At 43.8% G+C, this 25,170-nt stretch overlaps 1 protein-coding gene across 1 annotated transcript in view; it reads left to right on the forward strand.

Annotated features, from left to right (window-relative positions):
• LOC124545826 (serine proteinase stubble) overlaps nucleotides 1-25,170 on the forward strand; it is a 742,896-nt gene that overhangs the window by 703,039 nt on the left and 14,687 nt on the right. The window contains exon 9 of the mRNA XM_047124815.1: nucleotides 9,298-9,595. Within this exon, the coding sequence (XP_046980771.1) occupies nucleotides 9,298-9,595 (298 nt within the window). The remainder of the gene's footprint in view (nucleotides 1-9,297; nucleotides 9,596-25,170) is intronic.

Raw genomic sequence — 25,170 nt, forward strand, 5'->3', positions numbered from 1 at the left:
TCCACGCCCCGACTCGTAGAACGTTATCCTTTCGTAGATTATTCAATCTTTTTCTCATGGTAACCTCCCCCTTGGCAGTCCCCTACCGGAGACCCGCATGGGGGACTATTCCGGAATCTTTTGCCAATGGAGAGATCATCATGACACTTCTTCAAATACAGGCCACATGTCCCGTGGATATACGTTACGTGTCTTTAATGCAGTGGTTTCCATTGCCTTCTGCATCCTCATGTCGTTGATCATTGCTGATTCTTCCGCCTTTAGGGGGAATTTCCCACCCCTAGGACAAGAGAGTGCCCTGAAACTCTATCCGCTCCTCCGCCCTCTTTGACAAGGCCGTTGGCAGAATGAGGCTGACTTCTTATGCCGGAAGTCTTCGGCCGCCAATGCTGATTATTTATCAAAATTTAGGCAGTGGCGGGGATCGAATCCGGGACCGACGACGTTTTGATTATGAATCAAAGACGCTACCCCTAAACCACGGGTCTAGGCCTACCTGTCTGTAATGCGTGTTTTCTAATGTGAAACCTTTCATTATGTACAATTCCTAGAAAGCGACAAAAACAATTCTATTTGAAGTAATGCCTATTGCAACTGTCAAAAACTGAATCACTTACTTTATAATAACCGTAGAAAAAAGACATAATTCAACGTACCTCACATCCAGCAACTGTGTGTTCCATCACATCAAGAAATTTTGCTCTTGTGCTCCTGACGTTTCGAAAATGTTACAAAGTACAATGCAAGTCTCTTTCAAGCTTCTTCACCATCACAAAATTCTCGGAATATGATATGGCTTAAGTAACATGCCATGGAGAACTTGGCTGAAACAAGCTTCATTACACGTTTAAACAAATACATCAATGTACACAAAATATGAGTACAGTGTAGTTACTGATGGCACACTTTTACTTGGCCCCTGAGCGAAGGCCGCTGGAAGTGGAAGCTTGCAATCGGTTCCTAGCACAGGAGACAGCTAACAGCTTATAAAAAGAAAGAATATCTAACAGGTTAACACATCGTAGAAGTGACATAAAAGTTGATGGCTAGTCACTACAAGTACCAGTTACAGCCTCTTTGCTCATTTCTGTAAAGTATACACATCAAAAAAAGTTCTGCACCTCGGTTCCGAGAGTTCCGAAACCTGTACAGAAAATGGAATAGAGATCAACATAAACGTCATTTCCGCCCTTTTTATTGCTCATGAAAACTACACATTGCATGTTGTATCACCATACAGCGAGACCTTCAGAGGTGGTGGTCCAGACTGCTCTACACACCGGCACTTCTAATACCCAGTAGCACGTCCTCTTGCATTGATGCATGCCTGTATTCGTCGTGGCATACTATCCACAAGTTCATCAAGGTGCTATTAGTCCATATTGTCCCACTCCTCAACTGCGATTCGGCGTAGATCCCTCAGAGTGGTTGGAGGGTCATGTTGTCCACAAACAACAATTTTCGATTTGTCCCAGGCATGTTCGACAGGGTTCATGTCTGGAGAACATGCTGGCCACCCTAGTCAAGCGATGTAGTTATCCTGAAGGAAGTCATTCACGAGATGTGCACGATGGGAGCGTGAATTGTCATCCATGAAGACGAATGTCAGGCCGATACGCTGCCGATATGGTTGCACTATCGGTCGGAGGATGACATTCACGTATCGCACAGCCGTTATGGCGCCTTCAATGACCACCAAGGGCGTACAACGGCCCCACATAATGCCACCCCAAAACAGCAGGGAACCTCCACCTTGCTGCACACGCTGGACAGTGTGTCTAAGGCCATCAGCCTGACCGGGTTGCCTCCAAACACATCTCTGACGATTGTCTGGTTGAAGGCATATGCGACACTCATCGGTGAAGAGAAAATGATGCCAATCCTGGGCGGTCCACTCGGCATGTTTTTGGGCCCATCTGTACAGCGCTTCATGGTGTCGTGGTTGCAAAGATGGACCTCGCCATGACGTCGCGCATCATGCAGCCTATTGCGCACAGTTTGAGTCGTAACACGACGTCCTGCGGCTGCACGGAAAGCATTATTCAACATGGTGGCGTTCCTGTCAGGGTTCCTCCGAGCCATAATCCGTAGGTAGCGGTCATCCACTGCAGTAGTACCCCTTGAGCGGCCTGAATGAGGCATGTCATCGACAGTTCCTGTCTCTCTGTATCTCCTCCATGCGCGAACAACATCGCTTTGGTTCACTCTGAGACGCCTGGACACTTCCCTTATTGAGAGCTCTTCCTGGCGCATCAGGCATCCACTGCGTCGGCTGCTGCTGTGCAGAAACAATATGCCTCAGGCTGCAATGAGCACGAGATCGTCATCTCTGATGCGATGAGCGGAAAACGTAGCATACTGAGTTCGACGCACATTACTATCTTTCAACCTGCATTTTTAAGTTATATAGTGGATAAGCGCCAAATTTGAGACATCATGGGATACAATCATATGACCTCGAGTCTCACGTTCTGGGGATAATCTAAACGATGATTGCTACATTATGGGCTTACAGAGCCCAATGTACTGCCGTCCCATTCAGGCAACTCCACAAGCCATATTTCAGTAAGACAATGCCATATCACATATGGCGAAATGTTTTCAAGCCTTCCGTGGCAAGTGCCACAGGTTCTCCTGCCTGACGTGTCTCCCATGTAACATCTTTGGGATACAGTTGATCAACAATTTACTCATCTCGATCCTCCAGCAGCCACTGTTGATGCTTAGCGGACTCCTGTGCAAACGGTGAGAAAGACAGTTCTCCATGATCTTTGCTACGATGAAACATGTTCACATTGCAGCCTCTGAGGGCTGATTTCTCGAAGACATAATCACATACAGTTCTGTAATCTGTGGAAGCTATGGTATAGTGTTCATTTCAGTCACTTATATTCTTACCGATGTTGCAATTTCGATTATCGTCAATATACGAGGGGTCGGTGGGGGCATGAGGTGGACGGGGGTGATAGGGGGAGCTTCCTGCCATTATGCAGATAGAAAAGTCCGTGTTTTTACATTACACTTACACTGATGAGAAAATAAGTTATGACCACATGCTTAATGGCGTGTTGGTCCGCCTTTGGGACACAATACAACAGCGATTCTGCGTGGCATGGATTCTACAAGTCTTCACTAGATTCCTGGAGGTCTGTGGCCCAGATACCTGCGCAGATATTAATTTACTGTAAGTTCCCTATAAAGCTCCTAAAAACACCGTAGAACAATTCTGCCTTTGTGAGGTCGACGTTTACCCTGTTCGAAGATGTCATCGCCATGAGGGAAAACATCTAGCATGAAGGGATACAGATGATCCACAGTAAGGATCACATGGCCCACAGGTGTTATGGTGCCTTCAGTTACTACCATAGATCCCACTAACGTCCAGCTGAATGTCACACCCCCACAGTATAATATTGCCCCCACCGGCCTATGTCTATGGCACGTTGCGTGTTGTGAGCAGTTGTTCTCCTGGATGATGACGTATCCAGCCACGCCCATATATCTGGTGTAATAATAAACGTGATTCATCCGACCTGGTGACACGTTTCATTGATCAACGGTCCAACATCGATGATCCCGTGCTCACTGATTATGTCATTGGGCCAACACGGCATCGCATAGGGATCGCCAATTGCGGAGCATCGGGCAGGTTGGCGCAGTACTTAGCAGACTAGATTCCCATTCCGGAGGACGACGGTACAAATCCGCATCTGGGCATCCTGATCCAGGTTTTCCGTGATTTCCCTAAATCGAGCACTTCCTTCGAAAGGGCACCGCCGCTTTCTCTCTTCATCTCCCTCTAAATCGAGCTTGTGCTCCGTCGCTAATGAGCTCGTTGTCAACGGAAGGTTAAACACTAATCTCGTCCTCCTCCTCCTGTCGCAGAGCATTGCATTCAACAATGTGTGGTGAACGCTGTGCTCTGAAACAGGGGCATTGTACTCCGTCGTCAGATCTGTACAGATCGCACCCTATCCTGCTTTAGAACTGCAGGCCTCCGACCTCCATGTTCTGTGATGAGGCGTGTACGTCCAACAGTACAACGTAATTGTGATTTCACAGACCTTAAATCACTTTTCAGAGAGCCTCACAACAGTAGCACGCAAACATCCGAATTGCTCAATCGTTTCCAAGACGCTCCTTCCCAGGCACCGGGCCAAAATAATCTGCTCTTTGTCGAAGTTGCTTGTATCAGTAGATTTCCCCATTTGTGTCGTATTTCGTTGTCAGAATGATTAAGCATTCGTTCCTTGCCACGTAAGGTACAGGCAGCACCACTGGGAGCCACAGTCTCGAGGTAGCCAGTGGTCACAATATTTAGCCTTATTCCCCAAGAGAGACATCACTGACGAGCCAAAGAAACTGGTACATCTGCCTAATATCATGTACGGCCCCCACGAGCAAGCAGAAGTGCCGCAACACGACGTTGAATGGACTCGACTAATGTCTAAAGTAGTGCTGGCCACCATGAATCCTGCAAGGCTGTCCCTTTAAGAGTACGAGGGTGCAAGGCATATGCCCAATAAGGTTCATGCCTGGAGAGTTTTCTGGCCAGCAGAAGTGTTTGAACACACGAGACTGTTCCTGGAGCCACTCTGTAACAATTCTGGGCGTGTGGGGTGTCGCATGGTTCTGCTGGAATTGCCGAAGACCGTCGAATGCACGATGGACATGAATGGATGCAGGTCTATTTCTTTGTGTGGAACTTCTTAAGTCGCGACTCTTTAACTGTTCCCTGGTTTAGGGATCGCCAGCTTTCATCCTTAGTCACTGATGTAGCCAAGAACCGTTTACACAATCAAAATGGGCCAAACCAGCTTTAGATAATTCAGCTCCTACCGTCTTCTGTTCTCTGTTCAAACATCGTAGCACTCAATTCGCTAAAAGTTTCCTCATGCCCATGACATCATCAAAAATGAAACCAACATGCCCTGGGAGATGTGCAGTACCTCGACTAACTTTCTGGTGGAACATTCGTGAAATCTGGCTGCACTTCTGCCATCTCACGTTCTATCTGAAATTACAAATTGTTGTAATATTAGAACACCTGTGATATATTAATAGTTACATAATAAGGCATCAGCCATTGATGTGGTACCAAATTTATTTTTAAATTTCAAATAGAGAAGACCAAAGACAGCAAATCTTCAGGCACCCCTCATTTGAATGTAGATATGCAGTGGTGTAACTATGTAACACCCATATATATATTTTGTTGTTTAGATTACAGAAACCGAGACCCCATAAACAGATTCATAAAAAGTCGTGGATATATGTATCTTGTGGTCTTTGGTTGTCCAGGGTTGCAGGTCGATCGATCTATTTTATCAATGAGGTGATCTTGGTTTTATAGATAACAAACAGAAGTTTGAGAAATGTTTTTTATACTATTGTACAGTTCAAAAACAAAGGCGCCTTGCACCTGGCTTCGTCAGTGTTGCCAACATATTATTTGTTAATATTGAAAAATCAGTATCTATGGTCTAACTAACTCAATGCTCCGCAATACTTTCCACATAACTGCCCCACCTTCAGCTGAGGTAAATTATTTCATTTTGGTGGCTTGTGATGTCATTCCCATGGTATCAAATAAGCCATACGTCACAATTACGATATGTATTATGAATCAAATTGAGTTTCATATAATTTGAAGCTATGCTGATGGCCTATAAATGGATAGCTCAGTGCATCTAAGTAACATCGGGAGTCCTTCGTAAATTCCTGATTCTGTTAGCGTGCAAATCGTGTACATTGATTGAACTAGGTTGAAAGGGGCGAGGGAGGATTATAAACACAGAAAACCAAAAACCAATAGAAAAATGTCAAAATAAAAATCAAACAGAACGCTATTGTGATGTATATTAAACGATTTCGTTTGGTCAAAGGGGGTCGATATGGACAGGGACGGATAATTTCAATCAGTTTTATGCAGCAGCCAAAAGTGTTTGTTATGTTACAGGTCCTAAGTGTTCTCAAATTTATGAAAATAGCGGCGAGTTTAATAGAATTATGTCACTCAGGATAACTGGCCCCTTGCCGCCATCCCCTCATTTTCCTCATTTTTTGATTAGGCCTCATCGCTGGTTAACATATTTATTCGTTTACTAAGATCGACACGACTTTACAATAAAGTAAAAGGGCTGCATTTTAATAACACCTTTTTGTTTGCTACAGTTCTAAACATGGAGAACACCGAGTCTTAAGTCGAATTCTTACAACAGTAACACGATTCATTTTCATTATTTCATTACCGATCAACACAAAGCCGTAACAATCAAAACAACTTATGTCTTATGATCAGTAGTCTAATGCGAAGTTCCTCTTTTTATTTCTTTTAAAAATTTGCGCCCCCTTTCCATTTTAATGCCCTACAATGCTTTCACTTACTCTTCTTCGCATAATTTATCTTCCCGTTCCTACTTTGTCCTCCGTCTTTCCCTTTTTTAGCCATCCTCCTGCCATAGATATGCGCCCCTGCCTATGACACTCCCCTTTGCTGACATGCCCAGATACTCCACTGTAGGTAGTTCCATGACTATAGAAGCACGAACCCTGAAGAAATCTGTAAATTAAAACAATGAATGACTTTGGTAAATGAGGACATAATGCAGGAAAGAAACCATGAAGGAATAAGGTGCGAAAAAGGTCATATGGACGATCGACTGGAACGTACATCCACTTGAAGGTGGAGATAAAAGATCTTTGGCAGTACAGGTTTCGATGACTGAAAATGGGAGTGTTTGTCCGTACCAGTGTTTCAGCTCCACATTCAAGAGAGCAGTGAGCGGGAGGACCATCATGTAGCTGACACCTTACCCTTCGTACCACCAAAGGCACGTCTCTAGCAGAGAGAGTGCAGGTATACCTCGCCAGTGACATTTTGTGGATGGATGACGATGAGTCCCGGATGCAGTCGAAAGTCATTCCCGCGCGGACACACTGCCGAGCTGTCTAAGGCGCTGCAGTCATGGACTGAGCGGCTGGTCCCGGCGGAGGTTCGAGTCCTCCCTCGGGCATGGGTGTGTGTGTTTGTCGTTAGAATAATTTAGGTTCAGTAGAGTGAAAGCTTAGGAACTGATGACCTTAGCAGTCAAGTCCCATAAGATTTCACACACATTTGAACATTTGGACACACTGCACTGAGTCTAAACCAGTTTTGACGGTTCGCTTCCACAGTACCGTGGAGTGAGTTCTGTGAAGATTGAAGACACTGCCCCTAGTCAACGTACATTCGTCTGTTATTAGGACGGATGACAGAAATCCCATCACTGTAGTAGCCTGTGCATCAAACCGGCGACAAAATTTTCGCCTTGGAGGAAGTCCCTAAGTAATGGATGGCTACAATTAAAGCGTAGTTACCCACGGAGGCGCAGAGTGGGCTGTAATTATCGTATGGCACCGTGGTAAATATGCTAATACGTTAATGCGCAACAGATTTACGCTGCAAAAACAATTAGTTCCAATTGTGGGGCCCAGATGCAAATCTGGCGCTGTACACTGTTTGTATAACGGTATGACATCCACGCTATCATTTGACAAGATATAACATAAGTGAACAGTATGGCTATTGAGAAGAGAGACCGTGCACTGTTAGGAAACTGTTTTATGTGAGCGGCAGCAATTACAGCGCTGTATTGATAGAGTATCGTCTACTGTAAGGTGTGAGGAAAGACATGATGTCATTAAATGGTTTAAAGATGATGATGATAATGAAACTCGAAAACACGGGTGAGTTTGGTGTGGCACGTGGAAGAGAAGGCGTCCTACCACAGAGGAAGTTATTGACGAGGTTGCAGTTGCTGTAACCGATAATGCAGTAAGTGCTGCGGGTAATACCAGTGCTCGTGCAGTATCACGAGAATTGTCCATCCCACAGTCAGCAGCACGGAAAATCTTGCAGTCTGTTTTACACTGATCTGCTTAATGCAACCTCCGACAAACGTATTATCTTCAAACCTTTCCCATATGCATAGCCTGTAAGATCACCTGATTTGAATCCATGTGACTTTTGGCTCAGGGGACATCTAAAAGAATGGGTTCACCAGGGACATGTTCGGCCTCTGCCTGATCTGAAGGCCAGTGCACAGGAGCACGTGGCTGATGTTCCACCGCAGCTGCCCTGGGTAACTGCTAACAACGTCGTTTCATGGATGCAGCATCCCGTCGACGTCTGGAGTGCTCATATAGAACAAATTGTATAAGCGAAGGTTAATAATAACATCAATACTGTGCCTTTCTCACTTGTTTGATCTTTTCTGCCGACGATCCGTTCCTAATCCAGTACATATGGAAACATTTCTGTACCCTTTATTGCATTCACAGCGCCAGATTTGCACCTGGTAGCCAAAACTGGAACTATTTTTTCCAGTGTCAATCGGGCCCGGGTTAACACATTAGAATATCTACCAAGTTTCCTACCATACGATAATTGCAACCCACACTGAACCTCTACGAGTAGCTGCACTTAAACTATAATTAGCCAGCCTAGGGGATATTTCTAGAATGAGTGCTAGTTCTGCAAGGTTCGCAGGAGAGCTTCTGTAAAGTTTGGAAGGTAGGAGACGAGGTACTGGCAGAAGTAAAGCTGTGAGGACGGGGCGTGAGTCGTGCTTGGGTAGCTCACTCGGTAGAACACTTGCCCGCGAAAGGAAAAGGTCCCGAGTTCGAGTCTCGGTCCGGCACACAGTTTTAATCTGCCAGGAAGTTTCATCAACTTTCTCACTTGTTTGATCTTTTCCGCCCACATCCCGTTCCTAATCCAGTACATATGGAAACATTTCTATACATCCCTTTCTTGCGTTCACAGCGCCAGATTTGCACCTGGTGGCCAAAACTGTTTGAACTGTTTTTTCCAGTGTAAATCAGGCCCACGTTAACACATTAGAATATCTACCAAGTTTAGCTGCCGTACGACAGTTACAACCAATAGCTGCACTTAAACTATAATCAGCCAGTAGTAAGGTCTGTGCGCTTATAAGTGATACAGATCGGGCAGCTGTCGTCTAGAATGTTCCACATTGTCGTCTGGCGTATTCCATGATGGTGGCCATATACCTAGTACTGATATTGCACGCACTTCCAAAAGTGTTTTATCTCCACTATCAAGTGATGTTCCTCCCTTGAATCGCATTTCTGGCCGTAAGTCTATTATAAACTTTCTTGCTCCTCATCCTCTCACAAACCGTTTCCTGCAGTTTGTCCTTATTCAGCAAACTCACGATGAATATCGCTCTGAGTGCCGTAGCAGGCGGACCCGTACGTGGTCGAATGAGACCGTGTGCTCTTGTGTGCGCACAGCCTGCTGACGTCGCAGATCCGCGTGCGCGTGGGCGAGTACGACTTCTCGAGCGTGCAGGAGCCACTGCCGTTCGTGGAGCGCGGCGTGGCGCGCAAGGTGGTGCACCCGCGCTACAACTTCTTCACGTACGAGCACGACCTGGCGCTCGTGCAGCTGGAGCGGGCGCTCGAGTTCGCGCCGCACATCGCGCCCATCTGCCTGCCCGCCACGGACGACCTGCTCGTCGGCGAGAACGCCACCGTCACCGGCTGGGGCCGCCTTAGCGAGGGCGGCACGCTGCCCTCCGTCCTCCAGGAGGTACGCTGCTCGCGCTTCCCGCCTAATATTGCACACTGTACACTAGTGTAAAGAAATAAAAGTGCCATATCCATGTCCTCATATTCGCTACGCCACCGTACAGTGTATGGCAGGTAATCTCTACCATTCACTTCTCACAATGGAACCTCCCCATCGCACCCCCCCTCAGATTTACACTACTGGCCATTAAAATTGCTACACCACGAAGATGACGTGATAAAGACGCGAAATTTAACCGACAGGGAGAAGATGATGTGATATTCAAATGATTAGCTTTTCAGAGCATTCACATAAGGGTGGCGCCTGTGGCACGTCAACAACTACAACGTGCTGACATGAGGGAAGTTTCCAACCGATTTCTCATACACAAACAGCAGTTGACCGGAGTTGCATGGTGAAACGTTGTTGTGATGCCTCGTGTAAGGAGGAGAAATGCGTACCATCACGTTTCCGACTTTGATAAGGGTCTGATTGTAGCCTATCGCGATTGCGGTTTATCGTATCGCGACATTGCTGCTCGCGTTGGTCGAGATCCAATGACCGTTAGCACAATATGCAATCGGTGGGTTCAGGAGGGTTATACGGAACGCCGTGCTGGATCCCAACGGTCTCGTATCACTACCAGTCGAGATGACAGGCATCTTATCCGCATGGCTGTAACGGATCGTGCAGCCACGTCTCGATCCCTGAGTCAACAGATGGGGACGTTTACAAGACAACAACCATCTGCACGAACAGTTCGACGACGTTTGCAGCAGCATGGACTACGAGCTCGGAGACCATGGCTGCGGTTATCCTTGACGCTGCATCACAGACACGAGCGCCTGCGACAGTGTACTCAACGACGAACCTGGGTGCACGAATGGCAAAACGTCATTTTTTCGGATGAATCCAGGTTCTGTTTACAGCATCATGATGGTCGCATCCGTGTTTGGCGACATCGAGGTGAACGCACATTGGAAGCGTGTATTCGTCATCGCCATATTGGCGTATCACCCGGCGTGATGATATAGGGTGCCATTGGTTACACGTCTCGGTCATCTCTTGTTCGCATTGACGTCACTTTGAACAGTGGACGTTACATCTCAGATGTGTTACGACCAGTGACTCTACCCTTCATTCTATCCCTGATAAAGCCTACATTTCAGCAGGATAATGCACGACCGCATGTTGCAGGTCCTGTACAGGCCTTTCTGGATACAGAAAATGTTCGATTGCTGCCCTGGCCAGCACATTCTCCAGATCTCTCACCAATTGAAAACGTCTGGTCAATGGTGGCCGAGCAACGGGCTCGTCACAATACGCCAGTCACTACTCTTGATGAACTGTGTTATCGTTTTGAAGCTGCATGGGCAGCTGTACCTGTACTCGCCATCCAAGCTCTGTTTGACTCACTGCCCTGGCGTATCAAGGCCGTTATTACGGCCGGAGGTCGTTGTTCTGTGTACTGATTTCTCAGGATCTATGCACCGAAATTGCGTGAAAATGTAATCACATGTCAGTTCTAGTATAATATATTTGTCCAATCAATACTCGTTTATCATCTGCATTTCTTCTTGGTGTAGCAATTTTAATGGCCAGTAGTGCAGTTATAAGTTGGCAGAGTGGATAGGCCTTGTAAAACTGAACACAGATCAATCGAGAAAACAAGAAAAAGTTGTGTGGAACTATGAAAAAAATAAGCAAAATATACAAACTGAGTAGTCCATGCGCAAGATAGGTAACATCAAAGATAGTGTGAGCTCAGGAGCACCGTGGTCCCGTGGTTAGCGTGAGCAGCTGCGGAACGAGAGAATATGTGGTTCAAGTCTTCCCTCGAGTGAAAAGTTTACTTTCTTTATTTTCGCAAAGTTCTGATCTGTCTGGTCACTCATTGACGTCTCTGTTCACTGTAATAAGTTTAGTGTCTGTGTTTTGCGACTGCACCGCAAAACCGTGCGATTAGTAGACGAAAGGACGTGCCTCTCCAATGGGAACCGAAAACATCTGATCGTAAGGTCATAGGTCAGCCGATTCCTCCACAGGAAAACACGTCTGATATATTCTATACGACACAGGTGACGGCACGTGCGTCACATGGCAGGAATATGTGTCGACCCACCTAACTTGTACACTTAGTGAATGAGTAAAAAGATTCTTCTACCTTGCCCGATTTAGGTTTTCTTGTGGATGTGATAATCACTCCCAAAAAAGTGATGATAACGTAAGAGTTTGTCACATAAACTGCAACAAATGAATGCAACAGTTTCACAGTCGAACAGTTTTCCCTTTGCTCTGTCAAAACATACGTTTCTACCTCGCACCGGATGGATGGACGGACAGATAATGATTGTCTGAAAATAAATAATTAAACTTTTCACTCGAGGGAAGACTTGAACCAAGGACCTCTCGTTCCGCAGCTGCTCACGCTAACAACGGGACCACGGCGCTTCTGAGCTCACAGTATACTTGATGTTGCATATCTTGCGCATGGACTACTCAGTTTGAAAATTAGGTTATTTTTTCATAGTTCCACACTACTTTTTCCTGTTTTCTCGATTGATCTGTGTTCAGTTTCTCAAGGCGTATCCACTGTGCAAACTTATAACTAAATCTGAGGGGGTGCGATGGGGAGGTTCCCTTGTCAGTGGTTCACAGAATATGTATGAAGACAGTTTTCACTACTATCAACTCTTGCATAGTTTTGTTTGTGTGTGCGTGTGTGTGTGTGTGTGTGTGAGAGAGAGAGAGAGAGAGAGAGAGAGAGAGAGAGAGAGAGAGAGAGAGAGAGAGGAAGAGGGAGAAACAAACATCGAAAACTTGCAACCCTTTTACACTGTCAGAGAAAGAATAATTAGTGCACCCTTTTAGTGGTTTCCTACTCACTCGAGATTTATGTTGCAACAGTGCATGTGGAGTACATGAAATGACTGTATATACAGATCAGTAGCACAAGCAGTTCTGAGGTACCGGGTATCGACCCATGCTGAAACATCCGTATTCGTATGCGGTGTAGCCTCCACAGGCGGCAATGTAGGCACTGACTCTGGCATCCAATCGACTTTACAGATATTGAATGATGTCCAGGGATACGTTATGCCACGCCTCTTCGTCCTGTTCATCTAGTTCTGTAAGAATTATCGGCTGACGAGTTGTCCAAGTCGCTTCTCGTCCCCTTCGTATCCCACACGGGCTCTACTGGAGACAAATCTGGAGATTGTGCTGGCCAGGGAAGTTGCTGGGCGGTTTGCAGAGCACACTGAGTTTCAGCAAAAGAACAGGTATAGTAACATTCTGCACGTAGCGAGCACTGGTTACCGTCTCCTCCAGAAACATCATAGCTGAACGAGAGTTGTAGCTTATCGCACCCGAGGCCATTAGGCCTGGTCTGGGACCAGTGTGTCTTGGAGCACTCACCAGAGAGCACTCACCAGGTCTACATAGTACATGCAAACGACCATCTCTCCCACACAGGCAGAATCTGCTTTCATTGCTAAAGACCACAGTGTGTCATTCCAGCTAATCCTCTGACAACACCAATCGAGCCATGCACATCAAAGCTCTGGCTCCAGTGGACGATGGGCTAGATGCGTGCTTGTAGGTCCACTACTAACAACCGGTTCACAACAGTTCATGTTGAACATTTGGGCTCATAATCCCCCTCATCTGTACTGTGGTAGCTGTATGATCTGCCACTGCTTCCCTTACAATACAACGATCCTGGCGGGCATCTGTTCTGCGTGGATGTCCAGAACCTCGTCTACTAATGTGAGAATGTTCACGTGAACACTGATGCCAGCATCGCTGCTCAGGATGCAGCACGTCCAACTTGCGTGGCAATTCTCCGAAAGGGCCGCCCCACCACTCGAAACGCTGCTATTTTCCAAACCGGCTCAGTTGGCCGTAGGAAGCACCAGTGCGTCTCCGTGACATGGTTGCCTGCTTGGTTCACACGTTTGCACCACACTGAACCCTCTGGCTGTAGGCATTCCCTATTAGGGTGTAGATATTGATGGTGTTCTGGTAGCTATGCCACTACGCTAACTGTTGGTGCACGACATTGAAGCCATTGTCAGTACATCTACTATCCCCCAGGAGGTGTTTGCCGTCATCTGATGAAAATCGACGTCGTCTTTCCATGCGTATTAATTTTTTTTCCGGCAGTGTATTTCGCTAACTGTTGAAACACCAGAGGAATACTTTTGGGAGATACTCCCAGTGCATACACAGTGTCCCATTTTTATTATTGGATACAGAGATATAGCTGATTACATACGTAAGTTTTTGTTTCGCATGGGTTTATTTATCGACCGTCATTTTGTTTTGAAGTACAAGTTGCGAAGTTGGACTTGAGCTTTCATTAGTGAATATGAAAACTGTTATTGTGATTGGGATTGTTCGCCAATTCTGCTGTACCGATTGGGCATGCTGCATTTACTTACAAACTCTGAGTATACCAGTGTGGTGTTTGTGTACGGTTTTGCAATGGAAAGGATGCTGGTGCTGGTAGAGAATACAGAAGCGATTTTCTATGTGCAAAGTACCAGATTCTAGAGTGTTTATACACGTTTTCACAAATTTGTTACTTGTAGATTCAAAAGTGGTTCAAATGGCTCTGAGCACTATGCGACTTAACTTATGAGGTCCTCAGTCGCCTAGAACTTAGAACTAATTAAACCTAACTAACCTAAGGACATCACACACATCTATGCCCGAGGCAGGATTCGAACCTGCGACCGTTGCGGTCGCTCGGTTCCAGACTGTAGCGCCCAGAACCGCACGGCAACTCCGGCCGGCTGTTACTTGTAGAGAATACAGTATATAATTCCCTAACCGCAGATTCAAGGATGTTACGTATTTTCACTAAACTGCTTGAGATTGGTACAGTGACCAGCAGTCTAATTTAATTTCAACGTGAAAATGGACAATGTATGGTTCAGGTAGATGACATTATTCAGTTGGTAGAACATGCCTTTTAACAAGCACGTGCACAATTTCTTCACGTACCGGTGTTCCGCATGTAAGAATATAGCGGACATTACGTATGCACCGCCTGTATCCTTATCACTTAGAGCGGACTGAACACCTTCGAGATGAAGACGAAATCATACAACTGGCTAGTTGCAAATCCGCTAGTAATTCCGTTAATAAAGTTTACTGATGAAGCCACTTTCCCTAGGGACGGAATCAATGACCCCTGTAAATAACATCGGTCGTCCAACGAAAACCTACACCCCTTTGTGGCGACACATTTTCAAGAACGGTTCTCTGTCAGTTTCTCGTGTGATATGAAACACAATTGGTTGACTGACTCTGTTCTGTTGCAGTATCGCCGTATAGTGACCCATTATCTAGACTTTCTTCAAAATGAGCTCCCAGTATTATTGAAAGACGTCTCTTTAGCCACAATGATAGATAAGATCTTCCAGTACGACGAGTGCTGCCACATTCTAGTTGTCAGGTGACACATCATCTGAACCTAATTTTATGGCTGCCCGGGCGTGGCAACCATAATTTGGATATGGAGTAGGACGTGACCAGGTTGTGACTAAAATCTGGTGGCAGGAAAACGATTAGTGACAAATAAGCGCCAGCTAGTATAAAACAGTTACTTAGCTTTACTGACAGCGAAGAGTGTACCGTAGATACAGTTCCAATTAGTGTCCAAAGAATATTCCTGATTCGTGGCGTAAGTCGTTGTACATTACTGAATCACACAGCGAGCTAGCTACCCAGACAACGAACGACGGCACTGACGACTGCAACGAGCTGTCTGCAAGACTGCCTGACTCGGGGCCAGCGCTCCTGTTATATCGTGTAGCCAGAGGGCGCTGTAGGCCCCCAGCTCAGCAATGGCGCGACGTCTTCGGTTGGCGGCAACGCCATCCGCCGCCGGCGGTCGCGACGGGAAACTGTGGCAAGCGATGCGATGGCAAGGACGCGCGCGCTATTCGTTTGGGTCCGCGGATACAAAACCTAATGTTTGCCAGAAGACGAATCGACAGAAATGGTCACATTTCCTAGGCACCAAGGTCCCCTGACGTTACCCCTTTTGTTTTTTGCTCTTGGGAATGGCTGAAAGGTGAAGTCTACAAAGAAAAGGTAGACACAAGAGACGCACTGGTCGTTCGAATTTTGAAAACTGCTGCAGTCATGAAAGAATTCCAAGACAACATCAGAGGAGCTATATGGCATGTAGTTTTATCACGAGAATTCGAAAGTGCAATGAAGACAGAGCTAGAATTCATGAAAATCAACTTTAAACTTAATCATTTGCCTTTGCTGTGAGTATTTGTCTGGGTTGCATTCTAATCGCTGTATCTCAGTATTCAATACAAATTGGACATACAGGGTGGTCCATTGATAGTGACCGGGCCAAATATCTCACGAAATAAGCATCAAACGAAAAAAAATACAAAGAACGAAACTTGTCTAGCTTGAAGGGGGAAACCAGATGGCGCTATGGGCTATGGTTGGCCCGCTAGATGGCGTTGTCATAGGTCAAACGGATATCAACTGCGTTTTTTTTAATAGGAACCCCCATTTTTATTACATATTCGTGTAGTACGTAAAGGAATATGAATGTTTTAGTTGGATCACTTTTTTCGCTTTGTGATAGATGGCGCTGTAAAGTCACAAACGTATAAGTACGTGGAATCAAGTAACATTCCGCCAGTGCGGACGGTATTTGCTTCGTGATACATTACCCCTGTTAAAATGAACCGTTTACCAATTGCGGAAAAGGTCGATATCGTGTTGATGTATGGCTATTGGGATCAAAATGCCCAAAAGGGGGGGGGGGGGGGGATGCTGCTCTGTATCCTGGACGACATCAACCAAGTGTCCGGACCTTTCGCCGAATAGTTATGTTATTTAAGGAAACAGGAAGTGTTCAGCCACATGTATAACGTCAGCCATGACCTGCAACAAATGATGATTCCCAGGTAGGTGTTTTTGCTGCTGTCGCGGCTAATCCGCACATCAGTAGCAGACAAATTGCGCGATAATCGGGAATCTCAGATACGTCGGTATTGTGAATGCTACATCAACATCGGTTGCACCCGTACCATATTTCTATGCACCAGGAATTGCATGGCGACGACTTTGAACGTCGTGTACAGGTCTGCCACTGGGCACAAGAGAAATTACGGGACAATGACAGATTTTTTACACGCTTTCTATTTAGCGACGAAGCGTCATTCACCAACAGCGATAACGTAAACCGGCAAAATATGCACTACTGGGCAACGGAAAATCCACGATGGCTGCGACAAGTGGAACATCAGCGACCTTGGCAGGTTAATGTATGGTGCGGCATTATGGGAGGAAGGATATTTGGCCCCCATATTATCGATGGCAATCTAAATGGTGTAATGTATGCTGATTTCCTACGTAATGTTCTACCGATGTTACTACAAGATGTTTCACTGCATGACAGAATGGCGTTGTACTTCCAACATGACGGACGTCCGGCACATAGCTCGCGTGCGGTTGAAGCGGTATTGAATAGCATATTTCATGACAGGTGGATTGGTCGTCGAAGCACCATACCATGGCCCGCACGTTCAGCGGGTCTGACGTCCCCGTATGTCTTTTTGTGGGGAAAGTTGAAGGATATTTGCTGTCGCGATCCACCGACAACGCCTGACGACATGCGTCAGCGCATTGGCAATGCATGTGCGAACATTGCGGAAGGCAAACCACTCGCTGTTGGGAGGAATGTCGTTACACGTATTGCCAAATGCATTGAGATTGACCGACATCATTTTGAGCATTTATTGCATTAATGTGGTATTTACAGGTTATCACGCTGTAACAGCATGCGTTCTCAGAAATAAAATGTTCAAACGTACCTACGTTCTGTATTTTAATTTAAAAAAGCTACCTGTTACCAACTGTTCGTCTAAAATTGTGAGCCATATGTTTGTGACTATTACAGCGGTATCTGTCACAAAGCGAAAAAAGTGGTCAAACTAAAACATTCATATTTCTTTATGCACTACACGAATATGTAATAAAAAATGGGGTTTCTTATTTTAAAAAAGCGCAGTTGATATCCGTTTGACCTATGGCAGCGCCATCTCGCGGGCCAACCATAGCGCCATCTGGTTTCCCCCTTCAAGCTAGACAAGTTTCGTCTTTGTAGTTTTTTCGTTTGACGCTTATTTCTTGAGATATTTGGCCCGGTCACGATCAATGGACCACCCTGTATATTATAAGGATTCGATTTACTCTATTCTACCACATCCAGAAATATTAACTAATCCTTCTGAAACACCCTGCAGACGTAATCTTCAACAGTAACGATCTCATCACTTTTCTTTGGGGTACATCAAATGCTGCCTTCGTTTCGGACAATGTCTCCCTATTCAGAAAGATGTACTTGCACTGGTACCAAGCAAGTTCTTTTCGTTGAAAACAACATTTATATTCACTGTAGCCTATTCTGAGACGAAGAGCTTGCCACATGAAAGAAATTCGTGGTGGGCTGCATCGAACTATTTAGAAGACTGAGGAGTCCTGCCCTCCACCATCATCACAAAAAAAGGCAACGTTGTGGAACTGTGGTCTAGGCGTAGCGTCTTTGACCGTAACCAAAATGTCATGGGTCCCCGGTTCTAATCCAACCATTGCTTATATTCTGAATAAAAACCATCAGCAATGGCAGTCGAAGATTCCCGGCGTAAGGAGTCACCCTCGTTCCTTTGATGGCCTTGTCAAAGATGGCAGAGGAGCGGACAGAGCTTCAGGACGACCTCTTGTCTACTGTCTTCGGTGCAGAAGACAATGGAAACATACATTAAAGCCACATAATGTTTATCCACAGGATATGTAGCTTGTAATTAAAAAATTGTCTGATAATTTCTCCATTGGCAAAAGTTTCCAGATTAATCCCTTATTCAGACCTCTGGAAGAAAAAGATTGCATCAAAAACAAAAGTATAACGCACGGTACTAAGACTTGGCGTGTCGAATGTCAGAAGTTTGAAAAAGATAGATAAGTCAGCAAATCTGAAAAGACAAATTTAAAGGCTAAGTATTGATAAAATGAGCGGCAGTGAAGTGATACAAAAAGACTATAAGGATTTCTGGTCAGGTGAATACAGGATAATTTGAACAACAGAAGAAAATGGTATAACGGGAGTGGAGTTCGTTAAAAATAAGAAAGGAATGCAGAAAATGAGTTATTGCAAACAGTTCAATGATAGGTTTGTTCTCATCAGAATTGACAGCAAACCAAGGCCAACAACAATAAACCACGTATACATGTCGACGTCACAAGCAGATGATGAAGAGATGGAGAAAATATGTTAAATTGTAACGATCACATAAATAATGTTCTGGGGAAGGCAAAGCAAAGACTGAGTTTTATTGGCAGAACATCTGTCAGTGGAGGCAACAGGTCTACTAAAGGGACTGCTTACACTATGCTTGTCAGTCTTCTGCTTGAGTACTGCTGTGCAATATGGGACCCTTATCAGATAGAATTTAAGGAGGACGTTCGAAAAGTCCAAAGAAGGGTAGCTCGTTTTCTATTATTGCGAAAGGGGAGAGAGTGTCACGGATATGCTAAGCGAGTTGGGGTGGCAATCACTGAACAAAAGCGTTTTCTGTTTCGGCGAGAGTTCTTCACGAAATTTCGAAATTTGAGTCACTAACTTTCACCTCTGAATGCGAAAATCCACACTAAGACACAAAAAGGCACACCACGAAAGAATTATTCTAATTGGACGGAAACCGGTACAGGTGATGTACACGTACAATCAAACAAATGATTACAGTTTCAGGAAAAGTGTATGATTTATTCAAAAGAAAGAGCATCACAAACTGAATAATTCAAGAACGCATTCGTCCACCTCTGGCCCTTATGCAAGCAGTTATTCGGCTGGACGTCCTCCTGAGGGATATAGTACCAAATTCTGTCCAATTGGCGCTTCAGATCGTCATAATCGCAAGCTGGTTGGAGGGTCCTGCCCATAATGCTTCAAACATTCTCAGTTGTGGTGAGATACAGCGATCTTGCTGGCCAAAACAGAGTTTGCCAAGCACGAAGATAGGCAGCAAAAACCCTCGCAGTGTGTGAGTGGGCATTATCTTCCCGCAATGTAAACCCAGGATGGTTCGCCATGAAGGGCAATAAAACGTAGCATATAATATCGTCGACGTTCCGCTGTTTTGTAATAGTGCCACGGATGACAGCTAAAGCGGTCCTCCTGTGAAAAGAAATGGCGCCACAGACCATCACACCTGGTTGTCGGGCCATAAAGTGTGCGACAGTCAGGTTGGTATCCCACTGTTGTCTGGGTATCTCCACACACATGCTCAGTTCGAAGCAGTGTTCATCACTGAAGACAGTTCAGTTCTAGTCAGTGAGATTCCCAGCCAAAGACACGTCCACAGTCGCCCCAGACAGCGGTAGGGCACCAACCTGTCAACCACAATAAGGCACTACAGTCAAATGTGATGGTCTGGGGTGCCATTTCTTTTCATAGCAGGCGCCCTCAACAACACAGCGGTTTGCCTATGGTATTTTACAGCCCATTTTGTTGCCCTTTATGGCAAGGCACCCTGGGTTTACATTTCAGCAAGATAATGTCCGCTTGCACACGGTGAGAGTTACTGCTGTTAATCTTTGTGCGTGCCAAGCCCTACCTTGGTCAGCAAGGTCGCCGGATCTCTCTCCAATTGAGAACGTTCGGTGTATTATGGGCACGGCCCTCCATCCAGATCTGGATTTCGACGATCTAACGCACCTATTGGACAGAATTTGGCACGATATCTCTCAGGAGGACATCCAACACCTCTGTCAATCAGTGTCAAGCCAAAGAACTGCTAGCAAAAGGACCAGATGTGGATGAAGGCATTAATGACTTGCTCAATTTCTGATACTCTTTCTTCTGAATAAATAAACCAATTTTTCTGAAATTGTAATCATTTGTTCGTCTGTACATGTATATCAGATCTGTCCCATTCAGATAATTCTTTTGTGGTGCTTTGTCTTCTTTTTTTTTTCTTTTTTTGCGAGTCTACATAGAGAAAATTTATCAATGGAATAAAATGAGAGAAATCAGAGGACATTAAACGAGTAATTCATTAAGTGAAAGGACATGATACTCTAATAACCATGGCGGATTGGAACAGGTAGTACGGTAAGGAATAGAAGAAAAAGTTATGAGAGAATATGGACTTTGTAGGAGTAATGTGAGAAGAGAAAGCCTATTGAGCTTTCTGATAAATTTTAGCTCTTAGTGGCAAATACGGTGTTCAAAAATCACAAGAGGAGGAGGTATACTTGGAAAAAGCCTGGAGACATGGGAAAATTCCAGTTGGATTACTTCAGAATCAGGGATTCGAAATCAGGTACTGGATTGAGTGGATATGTATTCACATTGCAATTTAGTAATGATGAAGAGTAGTCTGAAGTTTCTAAATCTACATCCATACCTACTCAGCACACCACTGTGAAGAGTATGGTAGAAGGTATGTGCCACTGTACAATTTGTTGGGGCTTATTCTCTGTTCTATTCGCATATGGAGCTTGGGCAAAATGATTGTTTAAATTCCTCTTTGTGTGCTGTAATTACTATGATCTTGTCCTGAGAATCCCTGTGGCAGTGATCCCCTTTTACTCCAGTGTACCAAAGATAAACACTGCAACTTCAGTATATCACATAAAAGCAATGTGAAATGTAGATTAAAACACATGAAGTTTAAGAGACTCATTGGAAATATTAATGTGGAAATAAGTGGGAAACTGGAGAACTGAGGACTGACAAGAGGCATTTGAAGTTCTCTAAGGCTATAGATCTGCAATTCCAAATACAGGAACCACAGTATATAATTTGATAAGACAAATATAGTTACAAGTAATGTAATTATGAAGAAACCTTTGCTTACAGAAGAAATAGTTCAATTGATCAACGAAACAATGAGGTACAAAAATGGTCAAGGAAAGGCAGGAATACAATATGATAAGTCACTTAGGATTGAAATAAATAGGAAGTGTAAGGAGAAATGCCACAATACCGGAAAGCAAATGATCATCAGAAAGATTGATTAAACAACTAGAAACGTCAAAACAACCATCATTAAAATTAAAAACAAGGGTGTTAACATCAAAAGTGGAATGGGAATTACTCTGCTACATGCAGAGCAGAGAATGGTTAAGTGGAAAGACTACATTGATGGCCTCTACAAGACAGAAGACTTGTTTGGTGTCATGCCTGAGGAATAAGTCAGAATCAATACAGAAGACATGGTGAATCTAGTATTAGAGTCAGTTTAATAGAGCTTTGGAAGACTTGCAGTCAAATAATAAGGAGGGACAGATGACATTACTTTGGGATTTCTGTGATCATTGGGTTGGGGGGGGAGGGGGGGGGAGGGGAGGGGGGGGGGGAGTGGCAACCAAGCAACTATTCAAGATGGAGTGTAGAATCTATGAGTCTGGAGATATTTCATCAGATGTTCAGGAAAACGTCACCCACTCACCCATACCATCTCAAAGATAGTAAAAACAGATAAGTGTGAGAACTATAGTACAATATCAGCTGAATGGATCATGCATTGATATTGCTGAAAGAATAGTATATAGAAAAATGGAAAAGAAAATTGAGGATATGTTAGATGACGATTGGTTTGGCTTTCAGAATGGTACAGATACCAGAGAGCAGTTTTGAAGCTGTTTTTGTTAATGGTAGCAAGACTTAAGAACAATCGAGACACATTTACAGGATCTTTTGTATCTAGAAAAAGTGTCTGACAGTTTAAAATGGAGCATGATGTTCACAATTTTAAGAAAAACAAGAGCAAACTATAGGGAAAGATGGATAATATACAACATATACAAGAACAAAGAGGGAACAATAAGAATGGAAGACCAAGAATGAAGGGCTCAGTTTAAAAATGGTGTAAGACTGGGTTGCAGTCTTTCACCCCTATTGTTTAATCTATATTTCAAAAAAGCAATGACAGAAATAAAAGAAAGGTTCAAGATTGAGATTAAAATTTAACGTAAAAAGTTATGAACAATAAGATTCACTGATGACACTGCTATCCTGAAACTGAAGAAGAAACACAGGACATGTATGGAAGGACATGTATGGAATGAACAGTGTAATGAAGATAACCTGAAGAAAGATGAGAGTAATGAGGGGTGGCAGAAATGAGATTAGCAATACACTTAACATCAAAATTGAGGACCACTAAGTAGATCAAGTTAAGGAATTCCTTTACCTAGGAAGCAAAATGACATATGATGGGTTGAGCAAGGAAGACATGAAAAAGTAGCTTAGTGTAGGCAAAGAGGACATTCATGACCATGAGAAGTCTGCTAGTATCAAACACTGGCCTTATGCTCAAGAAGAAATTTCTGAGAATGTATGTTTGGGGCACAGTACTGTATTGTAGTGAATGATGAACTGTGGGAAAATTGGAAAAGAAGAGAAACAAAGCAGTTTAGATGTAGTATTATAGAATCATGCTGAAAATTAGATGGACTGATAAAATAAGCAATGTGGAGGTTCTCTGCAGAACTGGATAAGAAAGGAACATACAGAAAACACTGATAAGAAGGAGAGACAGGATTATAGGATATGTGTTAAGACATTAAGGAATAACTTCCATCATACTAGAGGCAACTGCAGAGGGCAGAAACTGTAGGGGAAGACAGATGTTGAAATACAGCTAACAAATAACTGAGGACATAGTGTGTAAATACTTCTCTGAGATGAAGGGGTTAGCACAAATGAGGCATTTGTGGTGGGCTGCAACAAGCCAGTCAGAAGACTGATGACTCAAAAAAAAAGAAAATCAATATCATTGTCCAAATCAAACCGAGCAGGTGGTGCTGTGATAAGACACTAGATTCATATTTGGGAGGACTGTTATTCAAATCCCCAATCAGCCACCCTGATTTAAGTTTTCTGTGGTTTCCATACATCACTTACAGTGAATTCCAGGATGGTCCTCTAAAAGGACAAGGCTCATTTCCTTGCCCATTCTGAATTTGTACTCCATCTGTAATGATTTTCATACAAGCAATGCTTACAGAATCATATAAAGTCTGGAATAAATTGATATAATGAAATATTTCAGATCAACCTATTATCTGCAATATCTGGTTTTTATTAGCCAAATATTTCATTCCTTCTTTAAAATCATGTTTTTGTAAATCAAGAAATTTGTGCTTGTCTCATGATACCAACAAAAGATGTTAAATTTTAGCCTGAGATAGTCAACAATTATCACAATCACTTATTATAAATATGTAACTATCACTTTTGTGTCTGCTGAAACTATACAATGGTCATTCTTTCATTGTTGTAGTTCAAATACTATGCAGGGTGTTCATTTTAACTGAAGATATTGAAAAGTCTCAAAAACTACACATTGGATCAAAAAAAGTTATAATTACAACTTGTTTGTATTGGAGGGGAACATCCAATGATACCATACTCCTTTTGTAGGTTGTGGTGAGGTGGGGGGGGGGGGGGGCAACTTTAACTTCGAAATCTTCAATGGGAAGCCCTGTTTTTTATTACAACTTATGATTCCAAGGCAAATCTACATATGTTTTGTCTGAAGCATTTCTTCATTTTGCCACAGATACCATCATAATTTATGAAACATTACTCAATGGCCATTGAATATCCAATAGCACATAGGACTCCACCTACACATCTTTCATTGAAAGATCTCAAAAACTCACTTTGGATAAAAAAAAATTATAATTCCAACTTGCTTGTCTCAGAGGGGGATACGCCACCCCACCATGTGCATGGGTGGTTGTGGGACAACTTTGAAATCTTCAATGGGAGCCCCATTTTTAACTGCAGATTACAGTTCTATGGTAAAATCTACATACACTACTGGCCATTAAAATTGCTATACCACTTAGATGATGTGCTACAGACATGAAATTTAACCGACAGGAAGAAGATGCTGTGATATGCAAATGATTAGCTTTTCAGAGCATTCACACAAGGTTGACGCTGGTGGCAACAACTACAACGTGCTGACATGAGGAAAATTTCCAACTGATTTCTCATACACAAATAGCAGTTGACCGGCATTGCCTGGTGAAGCATTGTTGTGATGCCTTGTGTATCATTCTTTCCAGTTAAACCATCAAGAATCATATGTAAAGTCTAAATATTTTGGTTTGAACATTCACACAACATTGAATACTAACTTAAATAACATATTCACTGGGATCTGATGATAATGCTTAACAGTTACAAGTAAAATTAAGTTGCAAATTCAAGAAACAGTACATCCTGAAAGAAGCATTATCATAGCTGATGACTACTGTGAAGTACATATATAAATCAAAACAAGAAAAAAGAGTACACTGATGAAAGATAGTGCCATGAAATATTGAAGACACTGATTTGGCAAGGGGAAGCTTCATCATGACATCATATGGCTGCATATGCCTACAGCTGTCATGATTATTTTTGTTCCAGTATTACATCTTTTTCTCTCTCCTCCAAACCCACCACCACCTGCCCCCCATCCCTGCCCTAGACAGTAATCTTAAACCATGTGATTTTTTCCCAACGGGGAGGACAATCATAAAAGGACATTTCTTTCAGG

This window comes from Schistocerca americana, chromosome 1 (genome assembly GCF_021461395.2).
Source record: "Schistocerca americana isolate TAMUIC-IGC-003095 chromosome 1, iqSchAmer2.1, whole genome shotgun sequence".
Lineage (NCBI taxonomy): Eukaryota > Metazoa > Arthropoda > Insecta > Orthoptera > Acrididae > Schistocerca > Schistocerca americana.